Source organism: Columba livia, chromosome 27 (assembly GCF_036013475.1).
Source record: "Columba livia isolate bColLiv1 breed racing homer chromosome 27, bColLiv1.pat.W.v2, whole genome shotgun sequence".
NCBI lineage: Eukaryota > Metazoa > Chordata > Aves > Columbiformes > Columbidae > Columba > Columba livia.
The window spans coordinates 1,767,225-1,782,465 of record NC_088628.1 but is presented as its reverse complement, the minus strand read 5'-3'; the positions used below and the strand labels follow the sequence as shown (position 1 = coordinate 1,782,465).

Genomic DNA, 15,241 nt, shown 5'->3' with positions numbered 1-15,241 from the left:
CCCGCTCGTCATCGCGCTTCTGTCCGCGCATGCGCAGAGCGGGGCTCCCCCCTCCCCTGGCGCGTCCCGGCCTCCCCACCATTTTGTGCCGTGATCGCGGGGTTCGTGTGTGATTGTGCCGTGTTCTCCCGTGTGCTCGGGCCTGACGCGGAGTACCGAAGGGGCCTTGATGGCGGAGAGTCAATCGGCGGCCGGGCTGGGGGACTTCACATCCCTCGGCGGGGCCGCGGCTCTCGGCTCAGAATCCGAAACTCGGCGGCTGAGCGAGCTACGAGTCATCGACCTGCGGGCCGAGCTCAAGCGCCGCAGCCTGGACAGCGGCGGCAACAAGAGCGTCCTCATGGAGCGGCTGAGGAGGGTGAGGTGCAAACACGGGGGGAGGGGACGCGTCATCCGGGGCCTTTTCCCCCGGACCGAGGCCGCACGGCGCATGCGCGCTGGGCTCTGGCCGTGCTGGGAGCGTCTGAGGGCGCTGCTGCCCCTTCCCTCCCCCTTGGCTGCCCCTTCCCTCCCCCCGGGGCTGCCCCTTCCCTCCCCCCGGGGCTGCCCCTTCCCTCCCCCCTTGGCTGCCCCTTCCCTCCCCCCTTGGCTGCCCCTTCCCTCCCCCCGGGGCTGCCCCTTCCCTCCCCCCGGGGCTGCCCCTTCCCTCCCCTGGGCTGCCCCTTCCCTCCCGCCTTGGCTGCCCCTTCCCTCCCCCTTGTCTGCCCCTTCCCTCCCCCCTTGTCTGCCCCTTCCCTCCCCCCTTGTCTGCCCCTTCCCTCCCCCCTTGTCTGCCCCTTCCCTTCCCCCGGGGCTGCCCCTTCCCTCCCCCCTTGGCTGCCCCTTCCCTCCCCCCTTGGCTGCCCCTTCCCTCCCCCCTTGGCTGCCCCTTCCCTCCCCCCGGGGCTGCCCCTTCCCTCCCCCCTTGTCTGCCCCTTCCCTTCCCCCGGGGCTGCCCCTTCCCTCCCCCCTTGGCTGCCCCTTCCCTCCCCCCTTGGCTGCCCCTTCCCTCCCCCCTTGTCTGCCCCTTCCCTTCCCCCGGGGCTGCCCCTTCCCTCCCCCCTTGGCTGCCCCTTCCCTCCCCCCGGGGCTGCCCCTTCCCTCCCCCCGGGGCTGCCCCTTCCCTCCCCCCGGGGCTGCCCCTTCCCTCCCCCCGGGGCTGCCCCTTCCCTCCCCCCGGGGCTGCCCCTTCCCTCCCCCCTTGGCTGCCCCTTCCCTCCCCTTGGCTGCCCCTTCCCTGGGCTGCCCGTTCCTCCCCCGGGGCGCTGTGGAGCCCCTACTCTTGATCTCGCTCTGTGCTGGCCCCGATCTTCCCCTTGCTCCCTGTCCCACACGTACGCGCCTCTTTCCCCGAATCCCTCTGCCCAGCATGTACACGCGTTCCCCTTTCCTGCATCTCTTGTCTCGCTACCTCTGTACCCGCTTCATCAGGCTCCACCTCTCCGGAATGTATTTTCACAGACTTATAAGAAGCCAGAACAGTGTAGCCGGTCCTGACCATTTAATGCGTTCTAATAGGTGTATGTGTGGAGAAAAAAATACTGTCGGGTGCATCTGTGTTCCTGTAGTGGTCATTTATACACTTAAAGTGCTTATGTGCTAAATGGGGAGCCTTGTTTACAGATGAGGGCACCTTTGCTCCTCGGTCGCGGCGTGATTTGGCTGTGGGGTTGTGTTTTAGGTTGTTATTATCAGTATTCCCTCTGTGTTCATACTACACAAGGGAAAACATGTCCATAATATGAAATTGTACTGTTTATTTCTTCCTTCTCTTGCTGGTTGTATCAAGCAGTAGCCGGGATGGGTTTCCACTAGTCAGTGTTTTAATGGCTGATGCGGCTGCTTGGCTGTGTGATCTGAACTAAGATGAGACACGAATGTTTCACGTGCCACGTCTGTAAAAGTGCTGTTGTGGTTTAGCCGTGGTAGGCGGTTCAGCACCACCCGGCCGCTTGCGCACCCCAACCCTCCTGGCAGGATTGGCGGGAGAACTGGAAGGGTCAAAGTGAGCGAACACTTGTGCTTGAGATAAAAGTGGTTTAATATATATATATTTTTAAATGAATTGCAAAAAAAAAGCCAACAATGAGGAGGAAAAAGAAAAAACAAGCCGTCCAAGAAAAGCGTGTGATGTAAAAGAAGAGTGGCTCGCTCTCAACTGACTGATGCCAAGTCACGGCGGCCCCACCCCTACAAGTTTTCTTGCTGAGCGTTTGGTCTGGAATGTCCCTCGGGTGGGCTGGGGCAGCTGTCCTGCCGGGGTCCCCCCCCGGGTCCCCGTGCCCCCCGGGCCGGGCGGTGTGAGGAGCAGAAAAGGGCTCGATGCTGTGCAGCACCGCTCCACAACGGCTCAGCCGTCCCCGTGCTGTCAGCGCTGTTCTCAGCGCTAATTCAGAATGTGGCGCCGTACAGGCTACTGTAAGGAAATTTATCCTGTACAAATGCAAACAACCGAACGATACAACCAGTGTCGTGCTGCTGTCTCCAACAGGCCATCGAGGATGAAGGAGGAGACCCCGATGAAATCCCTGTGGCCTCAGAACTGACCAACAAGAGAACGCCCAAAAGAACTAGCAAAGGTATGGGCTCCAGACAAACACAGTTCCTTTGTTTCCTTGTAGCTGGAACTTAGCATACAGCGTTGATTCCTTCTGTAGCTGAGGCCATAGGTTGTGGGTGTTCCTGTATTTGTGGGTGTAGGATTGTGTCAGGTGTAGAGCAAGGGCTGCAGCAAAAGCTCTGCCAGCATCAAGGTGGCTTCACGGCACCCCAGGGACTAATTTCCTTGCCGTAACTATATACATTTTCCTTGTTTTCATAGAAGCCCTTGAATTATCTTTGGGGTACATTTTTAGATGTGAGAAATCAGGGCAGGAGTAATTAGAACAATTTTTTGTTGCGCAAATAACAAATGTGTATAACTTGTGTTAGTGTTGTATCTAATTGAAAGCAAACTGTTCTGAAATAGCTGTATCTCACTTCGTTGATACTGTTTTTAGGAAGAAAATCGGAAGAAGAAGGTGTTGAAGACAACGGGCTAGAAGAAAACTCTAGAGATGGGCAGGTAAGTGAAACCATGATTGCTGTTACTACAAACATGCGTCATTTAACCCACAAAAAATACAGGGCTCCCCTTTTTCTTTCTTTAGGAGGACATCGAAACAAGTCTGGATACATTGCAGGATATTGACATGATGGATATCAGCGTGTTGGATGAAGCCGAAATCGACAACGGCAGTGCTGTGGACTGTGGAGAAGACTATAGTCCTGATAACATCCTCGATTCTTTGTCTGATAATAAAGACAATGTCGAAGCGGAAATGAAAGAACTTCCAGATCAGCTAACAGAAAATGAGGTGAGTAGAGGTCTTTGGCCACTTTCAGAAGGTATTTCATAAGTATATGTGCGCCCAAGTGGGTTATTTAATGTAATAGAATATAGGATATGGCTGAAATGTGGATTCTATTTCACATTAGCAGCTCTCATGTCCTGCTGTTGAAGTGATAAATGTTTTGAGACCTGTCAGGGGTTTGAAATGGTCCCAGTAGACTGGTCAGAGCCTTTGTTACCCTGCAGTAACGTCTTTGCTTGCTGCGATTAAGCTTGGAATTGAAAGTAATAGATCAGTTGTAGTGTTCACTCTTCCCATTTAAACGTGTCTAAGTGTATAAATACCTGTAACCAGTCAGCGAGATAGTTCTATATACGGAGACAAAACTACCTTTTCAACTCACAGGTGTTTTGACGATCTTTTCTGTAGAAATAATGTTCCGGTTTAAAGAATTTCTGTTGTAATTCCTTTTTTAGGAAGATTATGATGAGATTGAAAACAATTTAGATGCCTCTTCTTCTGATCTAATTGAGATGAAGGTAAATTGAAAACGTTGCCGTATTTCAGGTTATTATTATCAGTATTCCCTCTGTGTTCATACTACACAAGGGAAAACGTGACCATAATATGAAATTGTACTGTTTATTTCTTCCTTCTCTTGCTGATGGTATCAAGCAGTAGCCGGGATGGGTTTCCACTCCGCAGTTGGTGTGATACACAAAGATACTTTACCGACCTCTTTAATATCCCCGGTTACATACGGGAACGTGATTGTGGCTGAAACTGTGATTTGGCTTCAATGTGCCAGAAAAATTACCCGCGTGAAATACTCGGTTGCAGTGGATGGGGGGAAGAAGGCGCTAAACGTCGTAGGTGAATTGTGTAGGGCAGGGGGTGCTGTTATTCTGTGTTACAACACGTGTTTGATAAAATCCTCATTCTGTGTTTATTTTCCCCAACAGAAAATGGAGAAACTGCACTTGGAACCAGGTACTGTTAAAGAAAAACATATTCCTGTGTTTTCAACTAATACTTTTTAAACCATTAACTCTTAAAAAAACCAAGCAAACAAACATAATTTGCGTTATTTTTATGATGGACAATCCAGATTATGCAGGGTCATAGAGATTGGAAACCCAATCATATCCCCAGATCTGTGAAGTGATGCTTGGCATCTTTGCAATATTTCCAGTGAAATGAAATGGTTTAAAAACCTGTTAAACTACATAAACGGATTTAGAGAAGTTAATCGCAGTTTAAAAGCTAAAGATTCTACCTGTAAACAGATCTTGTGATATCGCACACACCTTAACTCTGTTACTAAGTAGAGAGCAGTGAAAGCAATAAAAAGATACTGTAGGGCATTAAAATGTAAAGGTTAGTTACTGGATACAGAAGAAAGAAGAGAGTTTCTTCATGGGAATTTCATACAGATACTTTTCACTTTCTGGACTGCAAACACTCTCACGCACCATCAGAAGATGCCCAGTTCTCATGTTGGACTGTCCGCTCTAAAAGGATTTCACAGAGATTTAAAAATTGAACCCTCAGTGCCTTGGTACGTTCAGTTCAGCGTCTCGGACTCTGGAAGCTAACTAGAGAAGAAACAGCTGAACCGTTTGCTGAAGAATATCCAGGAACAGCCAGAAGGTTTTTGTTAAGTCTGGGGGCATTTTTCTTGCCTGTTAACACTGTAGGGCTGGTTTGGTAGTTTGTCAGACAGCAGGTAGCGCGGTACTTTTCACACTGTGTACACTTAGGGTTTTCCAATCTCTGTGTAGCTTAGCAGTTCTCTTGGTGTTAGTGTGGCAGCCATGCCAGTTCCACATTTGTGATTGCTGTATTTCCCTGGTGATTAAATCTTGTGCCATTCTATTCCTGTTAAATCCGTAGAAAATGAGAAAATACTCGACATTTTGGGGGAAACTTGTAAATCTGAAGGACTTAACGAAGAAAGTTCCGAAGCGGAGCGGCCACATGCGCAGGAAGCGAGTAACGCGGTGCCAGGCAAGAGGCTGGCGGAGGAAGAGGACGCTCTTGCTGCCGCTCAGGTGGAGGAAGATGCTTTAGATTTGGACAGCAAATCGGCACAAGCTTTGGCAAGGAAGGAAGCAAAGCGTTTAGTTGTAGCGAAAGGGGAGACAAGTGAACAGCCAGTAGAGGAAGAGAAACCGGACTGTGGCTCTTTAGTGGTAGAGACCCCAAGCGATCAGAGTAGCAAACGCTCCCAAGGCCTGGAAGCCTCTAGTGGGGGAACAGCGGCCAAAGGCGCAGGTCCCGAGGGCCAAGAAGGCCAAGAAGATGCGAAGAAAACAGAAGACAAAGCTAATTCTGAGGAACCCCCTGCTACTAAAGAGTCCTCAGCCAGTGAGGGCGGTGATCAGAAAAAGAGGTTTGTTTTTTCTCCGTTCTAGACCAGATGCTATCTTTTTTCATTGGTCGTTAAGTGATGCGCATAAGCTGTTTCCTTCAATTGGCCACCGAGACTGATGAAATTGTAGCCTATTCCTAAAGAGTCTGTTTGATTTCTTCATGTGCAGATATTTTTTTCTAAACACAGAGGGTTTGATTTCCTTCCTTCCTCAACCTTCAAAGGTTGTTTCCTTAAATTACTCTTATTTGTAAATGTCTTCATAATATAAGTCTGTTTAAGAATCTGACTTCGTTATTTATTGTCAGATTTCTTAAATGTACAAAGGTGTGTTTTCATTTGCAACATTTTCTGGTAGGTATTTCATTTTAGCATTTTTTCATCATTTTTGGTTGTTCACTTTTCTTTCTGACTTGAACAATGTGGTGTTTTGTCTTTAGCCCTGTGGAGGAGGACAGAGATACAAAGATAATCTCGAAGGATGAGAAAGGTACGTTTCTTTTCAAAAACACAACTCGAATTGCTGGGAGTCACCGTTTTTGTACTGGGTGGGGTGTGCAGATGTTAAATATCACAGACATGCTGAAGTAATTTGGAATCTAGTATTTGTGTGTTTAAATGACACAGAAACTTAAAGCTTGGAACTTTATTGAGGACGAGGAGTTCTCTAGACAGGCACGTTCCAAAGAGCCACAGTCGCTTCAGATCTGCACCACTCCAGTTCCCTGAATAACGGCCTGTTTCTGTTGCATGTGTCAAAGCTTGTAGTTCCATCCTAAAAGTTTTTGGACTTGGAATGCTTCTTGCCTTCAGGAATGTGAATCATGGGAGGAGACCGTTAATACATCACATTTCATTCGCTCTGTGATTTTTTTAAAAACAGAATCACAGAATGGACTGGGTTGGAAAAGCCCTCAGAGCTCACCCAGTCCAAGCCTTGGTCCAACTCCAGTCCATTGACTAGATCATGGCACTAAGTGCCATGGCCAATCTCAGTTTCAAAACCTCCAGGACGGTGAGTCCAGCACCTCCCTGGGCAGCCATTCCAATCCTGACCACTCTCTCTGCAAAGAATTGCTTTCTCATCTCCAGCCTCAATTTCCCCTGGCAGAGTTGAAGCCCATGGCCCCTTGTCCTTTTGCTGATGCCTGGGAGAAGAGCCCAATCCCCACCTGGCTAGAACTGCCCTTCAGGTAGTTCTGGAGAGTGCTGAGCTCAGCTCTAAGCCTCCTCTTCTCCAGACTAAACAAGCCCAGCTCCCTCAGCCTCTCCCCATAGGGCTTGTGTTCAAGTCCCTTCCCCAGTCTTGTTGCTCTTCTCTGGACCCGCTCCAGCACTTCAATCTCTTTCCTCACCTGAGGGGCCCAGAACTGAACACAACACTCCAGGTGTGGCCTCCCCAATGCAGAGCACAGGGGAAGGATCACTGCCCTTGTCCTGCTGACCACGCTCTTTTGGATACAGGACAGGACACCATTGGCCTTCTTGGCCACCTGGGCACACTGGTGGCTCATGTTGAGCTTCCTGTCCATTAGTCCCCCAGGTCCCTTTCTGCCTGACTGCTCTGCAGCCACTCTGTGCCCAGCCTGGAGCGCTGCAGGGGGTTGTTGTGGCCAAAGGGCAGGACCCGGCACTTGGCCTTGTTGAACTTCATCCCATTGGAATGGGCCCATTTTCCCAGTCTATCCAGATCCCTCTGCAGAGCCCTCCTGCCTTCCAGCAGCTCCACACTCCCTCCCAGCTTGGTGTCATCAGCACATTTGCTGGTGATGGTCTCAATCCCCTATCAAGATGTTAAACAGGACTGGACCCAGCACTGACCCCTGGGGACACCACTAGTGACTGGCCGCCAGCCCCATGCAGCCCCATTCCCCAGCACTCTCTGGGCCCTCCAGCCAGTTCTTAACCAAACAGAGTGCGCACTTGTCCAAGCCACGGGCTCCCAGCTTTTGCAGGAGTGTATGATGTGAGACAGTGTCAAAGGCCTTGCTGAAGTCTAGACAGACCACATCTACAGCCTTCCCCTCATCCACCAGCTGGGTCACCTGATACTAAAAGGAGATCAGATTTGTGGAAGTGCTCCTTTTACATTTAGAAGCAGCTGGTTTGGGTTTGTCTGGTTTTAGGCCACGCTGCTGGCGGTTCCAGTCGCAACTTTTGGGTGAGCGGCCTGGCTTCCACTACCAGAGCCACGGATCTGAAGAACCTGTTCAGCAAATACGGGAAGGTAAGGGGCAGCGTGGCAGGTTTTGGCAGGTGTTTGGATTTTTTCTTTCACTTGAAACCGTCTTAATAATTATGTTGAAACATTATTGGGGAATATCTTAAAAATTGCCTTGGTACTGGAGGTTTTGTCTTGAGTTGGCAGTTGCTCTCAGGAGCTCCTGTATGGGTTTGGTGCAGCATTTGGTTTGGTTTTGGGTGGCTGGCTTTCCTGCAGTTATTAATGATGGACAAAAGGGCAACTTAAGTCTCCTTCTCAGTTGGGAAATAGTTTAATAGAAGAGGGATGGCAGGAAGGATTATTGACAGACTCTTGAAGCCTATTTAAAGATTGTAGTAAAACAACGTGCTAACAATCTAGAACCTCAATTCGACTGTACAATAGGTACAAAAAGTAAGTATAGCACAGCTTTGAGTTTGTCTAAACGTCATGAGACTGGTAAAACCTTCTTAACGTTCCTCATAACCAAAATGCCATATTTCCTTCTATTTATTTGCTTAGAATTCCATCTAGGAACCTGGAACGTGTCGTAGAGATGTACCACCCAAATTTGAAATGTAATTAAAAACGATGTGACATCCAACCTAGTATTTGCCTCTTCTTAGATGCCATGGTAACATTTAGTCATGTAAATACAATTACTGGGGTGTTTTTTAGTATTAGCAGAGGCCAGGCCTCCTAGAACTAGACGTACAACTGCAATAAATGCTCAAAGCATGTTCGTTATCCAGCTGTACTTGAAAATACGACACCTCTGTGGAATATGATGAATTTTTGTCATACAGAGTGAGCTCTGTTGAATATATGAACATCAATAAGCATAATTTATTACATGCGTGTTTTACGTGGGCTTTCTCAAGTCAGACCTTGTGGGGAAACTTCTGGTAAATGATATCATAGATAACACGGTGGGTCTGCCCCTTAGTGGTGACGTTAAAGCATTGATTTGAGTGGAGGTGGCAAAGCGATTCTACTTTGGTAGCTGCTCACTTCTGAAAAACAGAAGTTCATGGGTAAAACAGAATAGAAATGGAGCTTGTACTTGTTGCTGTTGGGTGACAGTGCGTGTTAAAGCTCCTTGTCTCGAACAGGTGGTGGGCGCTAAAGTGGTGACCAACGCGCGCAGTCCCGGCGCTCGCTGCTACGGCTTCGTCACCATGTCCACGGCCGAGGAAGCCACCAAGTGCATTACTCACCTCCACAAAACGGAGCTACACGGGAAAATAATCTCTGTGGAAAAAGTGAGTACCGGTCCCCAAAGATACCCCATCACCACCACGTTGTACACGTTACCAAGACCACATTCTCAGCTGACGACGTGCAAAATCAATTCCAGGCCAAAAATGAACCCGCTGGGAAGAAGCCAAGTGAAAAAAAGGAGAACGAAGCAAAGAAAGAACCGGTCAGCGAGAGGTACTGTTGTAAAACTTCTCTGTCCAAAGGGGTTTTGCTGTTCCTCAGTCTGTGTTGATGTGTCAGTTAGAACAGAGTTACAGTAAGAATTTCTGTGGCAAACAGTCAAAAAGAGCAACTTTTCCTATGAGATAAACTACTGTTGAAGTTTGGTGCTTAACTTCACGTGTTTCTATTCCGTGCTTTAAGGCAGGCATTGGAGAGTTGCGTTTTCAAGCACACGTTTTAATTCAGCTGTATTTGGGTTGTAGTAAAGATGGGGTGTTCTCATGTCATACGTCTATAGGAAGGGCCGTTTGAGGGTTGTGATCAGTATGGCACTGTTTCTCCGTTGCATTTTTCTCTCGCTGGGGCTTTGTCGGGTGCTTGTGCTCCCCAAGAGGCAAAGATCAGTTGTCCAAGATCCTGCTCCAGAACACGTTCCCCTTCAGCACTGTGTTTTTTCTCTCTAGCATTGCTGAAAGTAGCTGAAAAATACCCTAAGAGAGTGAATATGACACTGACTCCTTTGCTTTAATTATCTTATTGAGGCATAGCTCATTTAAAATGCTATCTCTTGAGAAGTTTTTGCCTCTATTTCACCTAATTGCCCAACGAAAATGATAATGATTCATATTGGCACTTCCTGATCACAGAATCCCAGGATGTCAGGGGTTGAAGGGCCCTGGAAAGCTCATCCAGTGCAATCCCCCCATGGAGCAGGAACACCCAGATGAGGTTACACAGGAAGGTGTCCAGGCGGGTTGGAATGTCTGCACAGAAGGAGACTCCACAACCCCCTGGGCAGCCTGGGCCAGGCTCTGCCACCCTCACCCCAAACAAGTTTCTTCTCATCTTTAAAGGGAACCTCCTGTGTTCCAGTTTGAACCCATTGCCCCTTGTCCTGTCACTGGTTGTCACCAGAAGAGCCTGGCTCCATCCTCCTGACACTGCCCCTTTCCATATTGATCCCCAGGAATGAGCCACCCCTCAGTGTCCTCTTGTCCAGCTCCAGAGCCCCAGCTCCCTCAGCCTTTCCTCACACGGGAGATGCTCCACTCCCTTCAGCATCTTGGTGGCTGCGCTGGACTCTCTCCAGCAGTTCCCTGTCCTGCTGGAACTGAGGGGCTACAACTGGACACAATATTCCAGGTGTGGTCTCCCCAGGGCAGAGCAGAGGGGCAGGAGAACCTCTCTGACCTACTGACCACCCCCTTCTAACCCACCCCAGGTACCATTGGCTTCCTGGCCACAAGGGCCCAGTGCTGGCTCATGGTCACCCTGCTGTCCCCAGGACCCCCAGGTCCCTTTCCCCTACACTGCTCTCTAATAGCTCATTCCCCAACTTACACTGGAACCTGGGGTTGTTCTGCCCAGATTCAAGACTCTACACTTGCCCTTGTTCTATTTCATTACATTTTCCCTGCCCAGCTCTCCAGCCTGTCCAGGTCTCTGATGGCAGCACAGCTTCCAGTGTCACCACTCCTCCCAGCTCGGTGTCACCAGCAAACTTGTGACAGTCACTCTATTCCCTCGTCCAAATCACTGATGAATATATTGAATAACACCGGCCCCAGCACTGACCCCTGCGGCTCTGCACTGGATACAGGCCTCAATTGGACTCTGCCCCATTGACCACGACTAATTGTTGTGTTGAATGAGCAGCTTTGAGGGCATTAAGCACATGGTGGTGTGGTTTTTGAATCACGGCTGAGCTTTTCCGACAACCGCACAGCGTGGCCCGATTGTCTTACTTGATGGTGGAGGAAGTTGCAGAAGGAAATGTTGGGAAATCTAATAATGACTGTCATATCGCATCAGAATTCTTCTGTGTTACTTGAGTTTTCTCTTGCTCTGTATCAGTCTAATCTGTATCAATATCTCTCTGTAGACCTGGCAGTGTTAAAAGAGATGAAAAATCAGACCAAAAAGATGATGCTAAAAAGACAGAAGACAAAGACGAAAAAGAAAAAAAAGAGAAAGATGAACTGAAGTCGGGTTCATCAGATCAACCTAAAACTATTAAGTCAGGTAATTTGGCTCTTATTTTTTTATAGAGGGAAAGATACTGTGAACTGTAATTGGAGTCAATCCCCCCATCTAAATCATCAATCAAGGTGTTAAACAGGACTGGACCCAACACTGACCCCTGGGGACACCACTAGTGAGGTGCAGCCCCATTCCCCAGCACCCTCTGGGCCCTCCAGCCAGTTCTTAACCAAACAGAGTCTTAACCCACTTGTCCAAGCCACGGGCTCCCAGCTTCTGCACGAGTATATTATCTCTTTCCCCTCAATCTTGGTTTTATTTAGGAAATAAAGGAACAGAGAGAACAGTGGTAATGGATAAATCCAAAGGAGAACCTGTTATTAGTGTGAAAACGTCGACTACATCAAAAGACAGAGTAAGTATTGTTTCTGCATGGGAAACACGGCACTTTTCTTTAGGAACGAATGCTGAATGTTGCCAACCTCCCTGTAGCCCCCGCTTGTCTAACCGGTTTGTCCAGCTGGAGTTTCTATAATGTGGGTTTAGATCTTCATTAGTAAAACACCTTTCACACAGCTTGTACCATAATCAGCAACGCAATCCTGCCAAACCAACGTGGGAGGGTAAGTATTGGTATATGTTAATGTATGCTGTGTCTGTAAGGTTTGAAAAAGAGCAGCTTTTTTGGAGACGTGGGGACCGAGCTTTGAGACGCGAGATGTACGAATGGCAGCAGAGCTCGGAGTACTGTTTGTGATAGTTGTCCTTTTATAAATGTTCTCCACTAAGTTTATCTCCTTCGATATTAAATACAGAGCATTAAGAGCCAGGATCGCAAGTCGGAGAGCAGAGAGAGACAAGGGATTGTGCCATTTTACAAAATCAAAGCACAGCGGAAAATGAGGGAGGCAGAGCAGCGCCGGTAAGAGCAGCAGTGCAATTCTTCCTGTGTTTTTTTATGTTTGTATTTAAATACACTGTGTCTATAGAGAAATTAAGAACCTAATTCAGGTATTTAGTGATTTTTGGGGGGGGTTTATTTCTGTTTCCGTGCTGTTGAATCCAGGATAAAGGTGGCAATGGCCATCCTGCAAATTCCTCGCTAAAACTGTCGCCTGAATTCCATGTTAAAACAATTTTCACACTATTACATAGCTAAAGTGAGGGGAATTGGACGGAGGGGAAATGTTTTCATCAGTCTTACTGGAGAGGAAGAAGTTTCTGAGCTTTAGTGGAGTGCTCCTGTCCTGCATGCTGTTCTGGCTTCTTGAGAGCTGGATGTGTTCCTAGAACAGAAGGAATGAGCTTTTATATTGTTTTATCTTCCCCATTTTAACTTATTTGTTGAATTATTAGCTCCGTAACTCTTGGTTTTGTGTCGGAACAGCACACGCGAGCGCCGGGAGAGGCAGCAGCACCTGCAGACCATCCGGGAGCGGGAGGAAAGGGAGAGGCTGGAGATCGCTCGGGAGAGGCTGGAGATCGAGAGGCAGCGCCTTGAACGGGAACGGATGGAAAGAGAGCGACTGGAAAGAGAGCGGATGCACATAGAACACGAGAGGAGGAGAGAACAGGATCGCATCCAGCGGGAAAGGGAAGAGCTGCGGCGCCAGCACGAGCAGCTCCGCTACGAACAAGAACGTCGGTCTGCGATGAGGAGACCATACGACATAGACGGCAGGTAGAGCCAATAAGCACAAGGGATGCAGGTGGAAAACGGCGCTGCCAGCTGCCGTCTCATCAGCCTGTGCTGGTTGCGTTGAGATTATCGTGTTCAGTAGAGGGTTTTTCAGCTCCCTTTTGAACTTAATTACCCTTCTTCTGGTTCGCACACAGGGAACAATATCAAAAGGCATTATCTTGACTAAAATGAGCACGTTCTTCCTTGCAGGAGAGATGATCCGTACTGGCCAGAAGCAAAGCGAATGGCAATGAACGACAGGTACCACTCAGATTTCGGTCGCCAGGATCGCTTCCATGACTTCGATCACAGGGATCGCGGCCGTTATCAAGATCATTCAATAGACAGGTTGGTGTTGGAAGACAAAAATGTATTTAATGTCACATTTTGCCACCTTTCCTGTGTGTTTGTCTTGCATTTTGTGTGGCTTAGTGGCCGTGGACTTTTTTTTCTTACACAGCCGTGAGGAGATCTGTACTTGTAAAGCTGTTTCACGCATTTGTAGGATACCGAAAATGTTCTAAATGATGTTGTGGGCACCCAGCGTCTTAATGGGAATATTCTCATTTGTACCGTAGGACTGACTGGGTTTTCCAGGAATGCAACACGTGTCCTGGTTCCCGCGTGTTCCAGCTGTTTGTGCCTTTTGTAGCTAATGTGGGCGCTACCGGGGAGCGGGATTGCTCAGCTGGGTTGTTACACCGATGGATTTTTAGACTGCTCTATGTTCTTCTACCACAGTTTGATTTTACTTGTCTGTTCGTAGGAGATACGGATCAAGGACAATGATGGGAGATCGGGATGGACAGGTAAGTCGCTTTATAAAGCTACAGAAACAACTTCTTATAACCTGTTTTTTTATACTGTGTGTCAGATTAAATTGCAGTAGTTAAGAATTAAGCGATATCTCCAAAATACGTATCAATAAGCAGATTATCTTGTTTTCTTCAACAAGATGAAATTCAGTTCAAAGATTTGTTTATTATAAAGCTGTTCTGATACAAAACAAGTGAATTGTGTCAAAAAGGGACTGTTGAGCCTGGAGAGGAGAAAGGCCGGGGTTGTGTGATCAATGCGCATCAATAGCTCACGGGAGGGAGCGTGGGGAGGAGATGGAGCCGGCTGGACTCGATGCAGGACGAGAGTCAGTGAGCACAAAGTGAAACACAGGAAACTCCATCCAAAACAGAGCAAAGCACATTTCAAAAAAGAAACACACACACACAAAAGCCTGTGAAGGTGGTTGGACACTGGATCAGGCGCATGGGAAGCTGTGAAGTGTCCAGCTGTGAGGATGGGAGACTGTTCTGGATCTGATCCTGCTTGAGTTGAGTTGGACTGGATGGTCTCAAGAGGTCCCTTCCATCCAAAATGATTCTGAGATTGAGTCATTAGAGCCGAGCAGCCTTCAAGAGTTTCTTTCAGGTGGTTCTTAACTGCTCCTTGCCTTTCAGCATTATCCCGATGAGCGCCCAGGAGGCCCAGACCGGCATTCGCGAGACTCTCGGGAGAGCTGGGGCGGCTACGGGTCTGACAGAAGAATGAGCGACAGCAGAGGGATCCCCCCCCAGTCACGGTTAGTCTGTTAACTCAAGAGGTTTTTCCTTGTGCTGTATGTGAACGCGGGATGCTGGGTTTGGATGTACAATTCCTTCCTTTTCCAACTTTGTTCTCTGTTGGATGGACGACAGGTGAGCAGCCCCTTGCCTTGTGCGTCAAAACGCATCTCGGCATGACTTTTCTTCTTCAATAACTTCACATCTGAAAGTCTCCGTTACTATCGACGCCTGAATATCAGGGTGGTGGTTCTTCTCTAGTTTGTGTTTAAACCAACACCCGTTCTATCAAAATGTCTCAATCCCTTTCTAGGCGTGGAGGGTTCATGCAAGGTGGCAACCAAAGTCAGATGATGCACGGAGGAGGAATGCAGGAAGGCTTTGCTGGCCAGGAGAGAGCAAACAGACCCAACGATCCTCGTTTCAACCGTCGCTACTGAGTATGTTTTAATTTTTAATGCAAGGTGGCAACTGAAATAAACCTGTCACCCAGGGTTACCATTAATTGTAACTTATGGGCTACCGTAAGTGTATTTTTTTTTAAGCTGCTGCCATATTACGTCACTCAATCCAATGTGAACTCATTTGTTTTGTAATGTGTTGTTCATACCCCATTGAAAATGTTTATTAATGAAGCATTCCATTTTCCATAAATAAAAGCCAGTTTACAGTTAATTGCTTTGTTTCAGCAGTCTCTGGAAAATTAATTTATTCAGC

General features: G+C 48.2%; 1 protein-coding gene across 1 annotated transcript; it reads left to right on the top strand.

Moving 5' to 3' along the window:
- Positions 1-15: 15 nt before the first annotated feature.
- On the top strand, positions 16-15,199 carry LOC102093459 (scaffold attachment factor B1). The gene is made up of 19 exons (XM_065042201.1): positions 16-358; positions 2,471-2,558; positions 2,979-3,043; positions 3,129-3,335; positions 3,788-3,850; positions 4,274-4,301; positions 5,205-5,703; positions 6,123-6,172; positions 7,809-7,909; positions 8,998-9,147; positions 9,243-9,319; positions 11,190-11,329; positions 11,611-11,702; positions 12,103-12,209; positions 12,675-12,968; positions 13,179-13,316; positions 13,735-13,777; positions 14,423-14,544; positions 14,838-15,199. Exons 1-19 carry the CDS (start codon positions 170-172, stop codon positions 14,962-14,964), a joined length of 2,580 nt encoding a protein of 859 aa, XP_064898273.1. The 5' UTR covers positions 16-169; the 3' UTR covers positions 14,965-15,199.
- Positions 15,200-15,241: the final 42 nt, after the last annotated feature.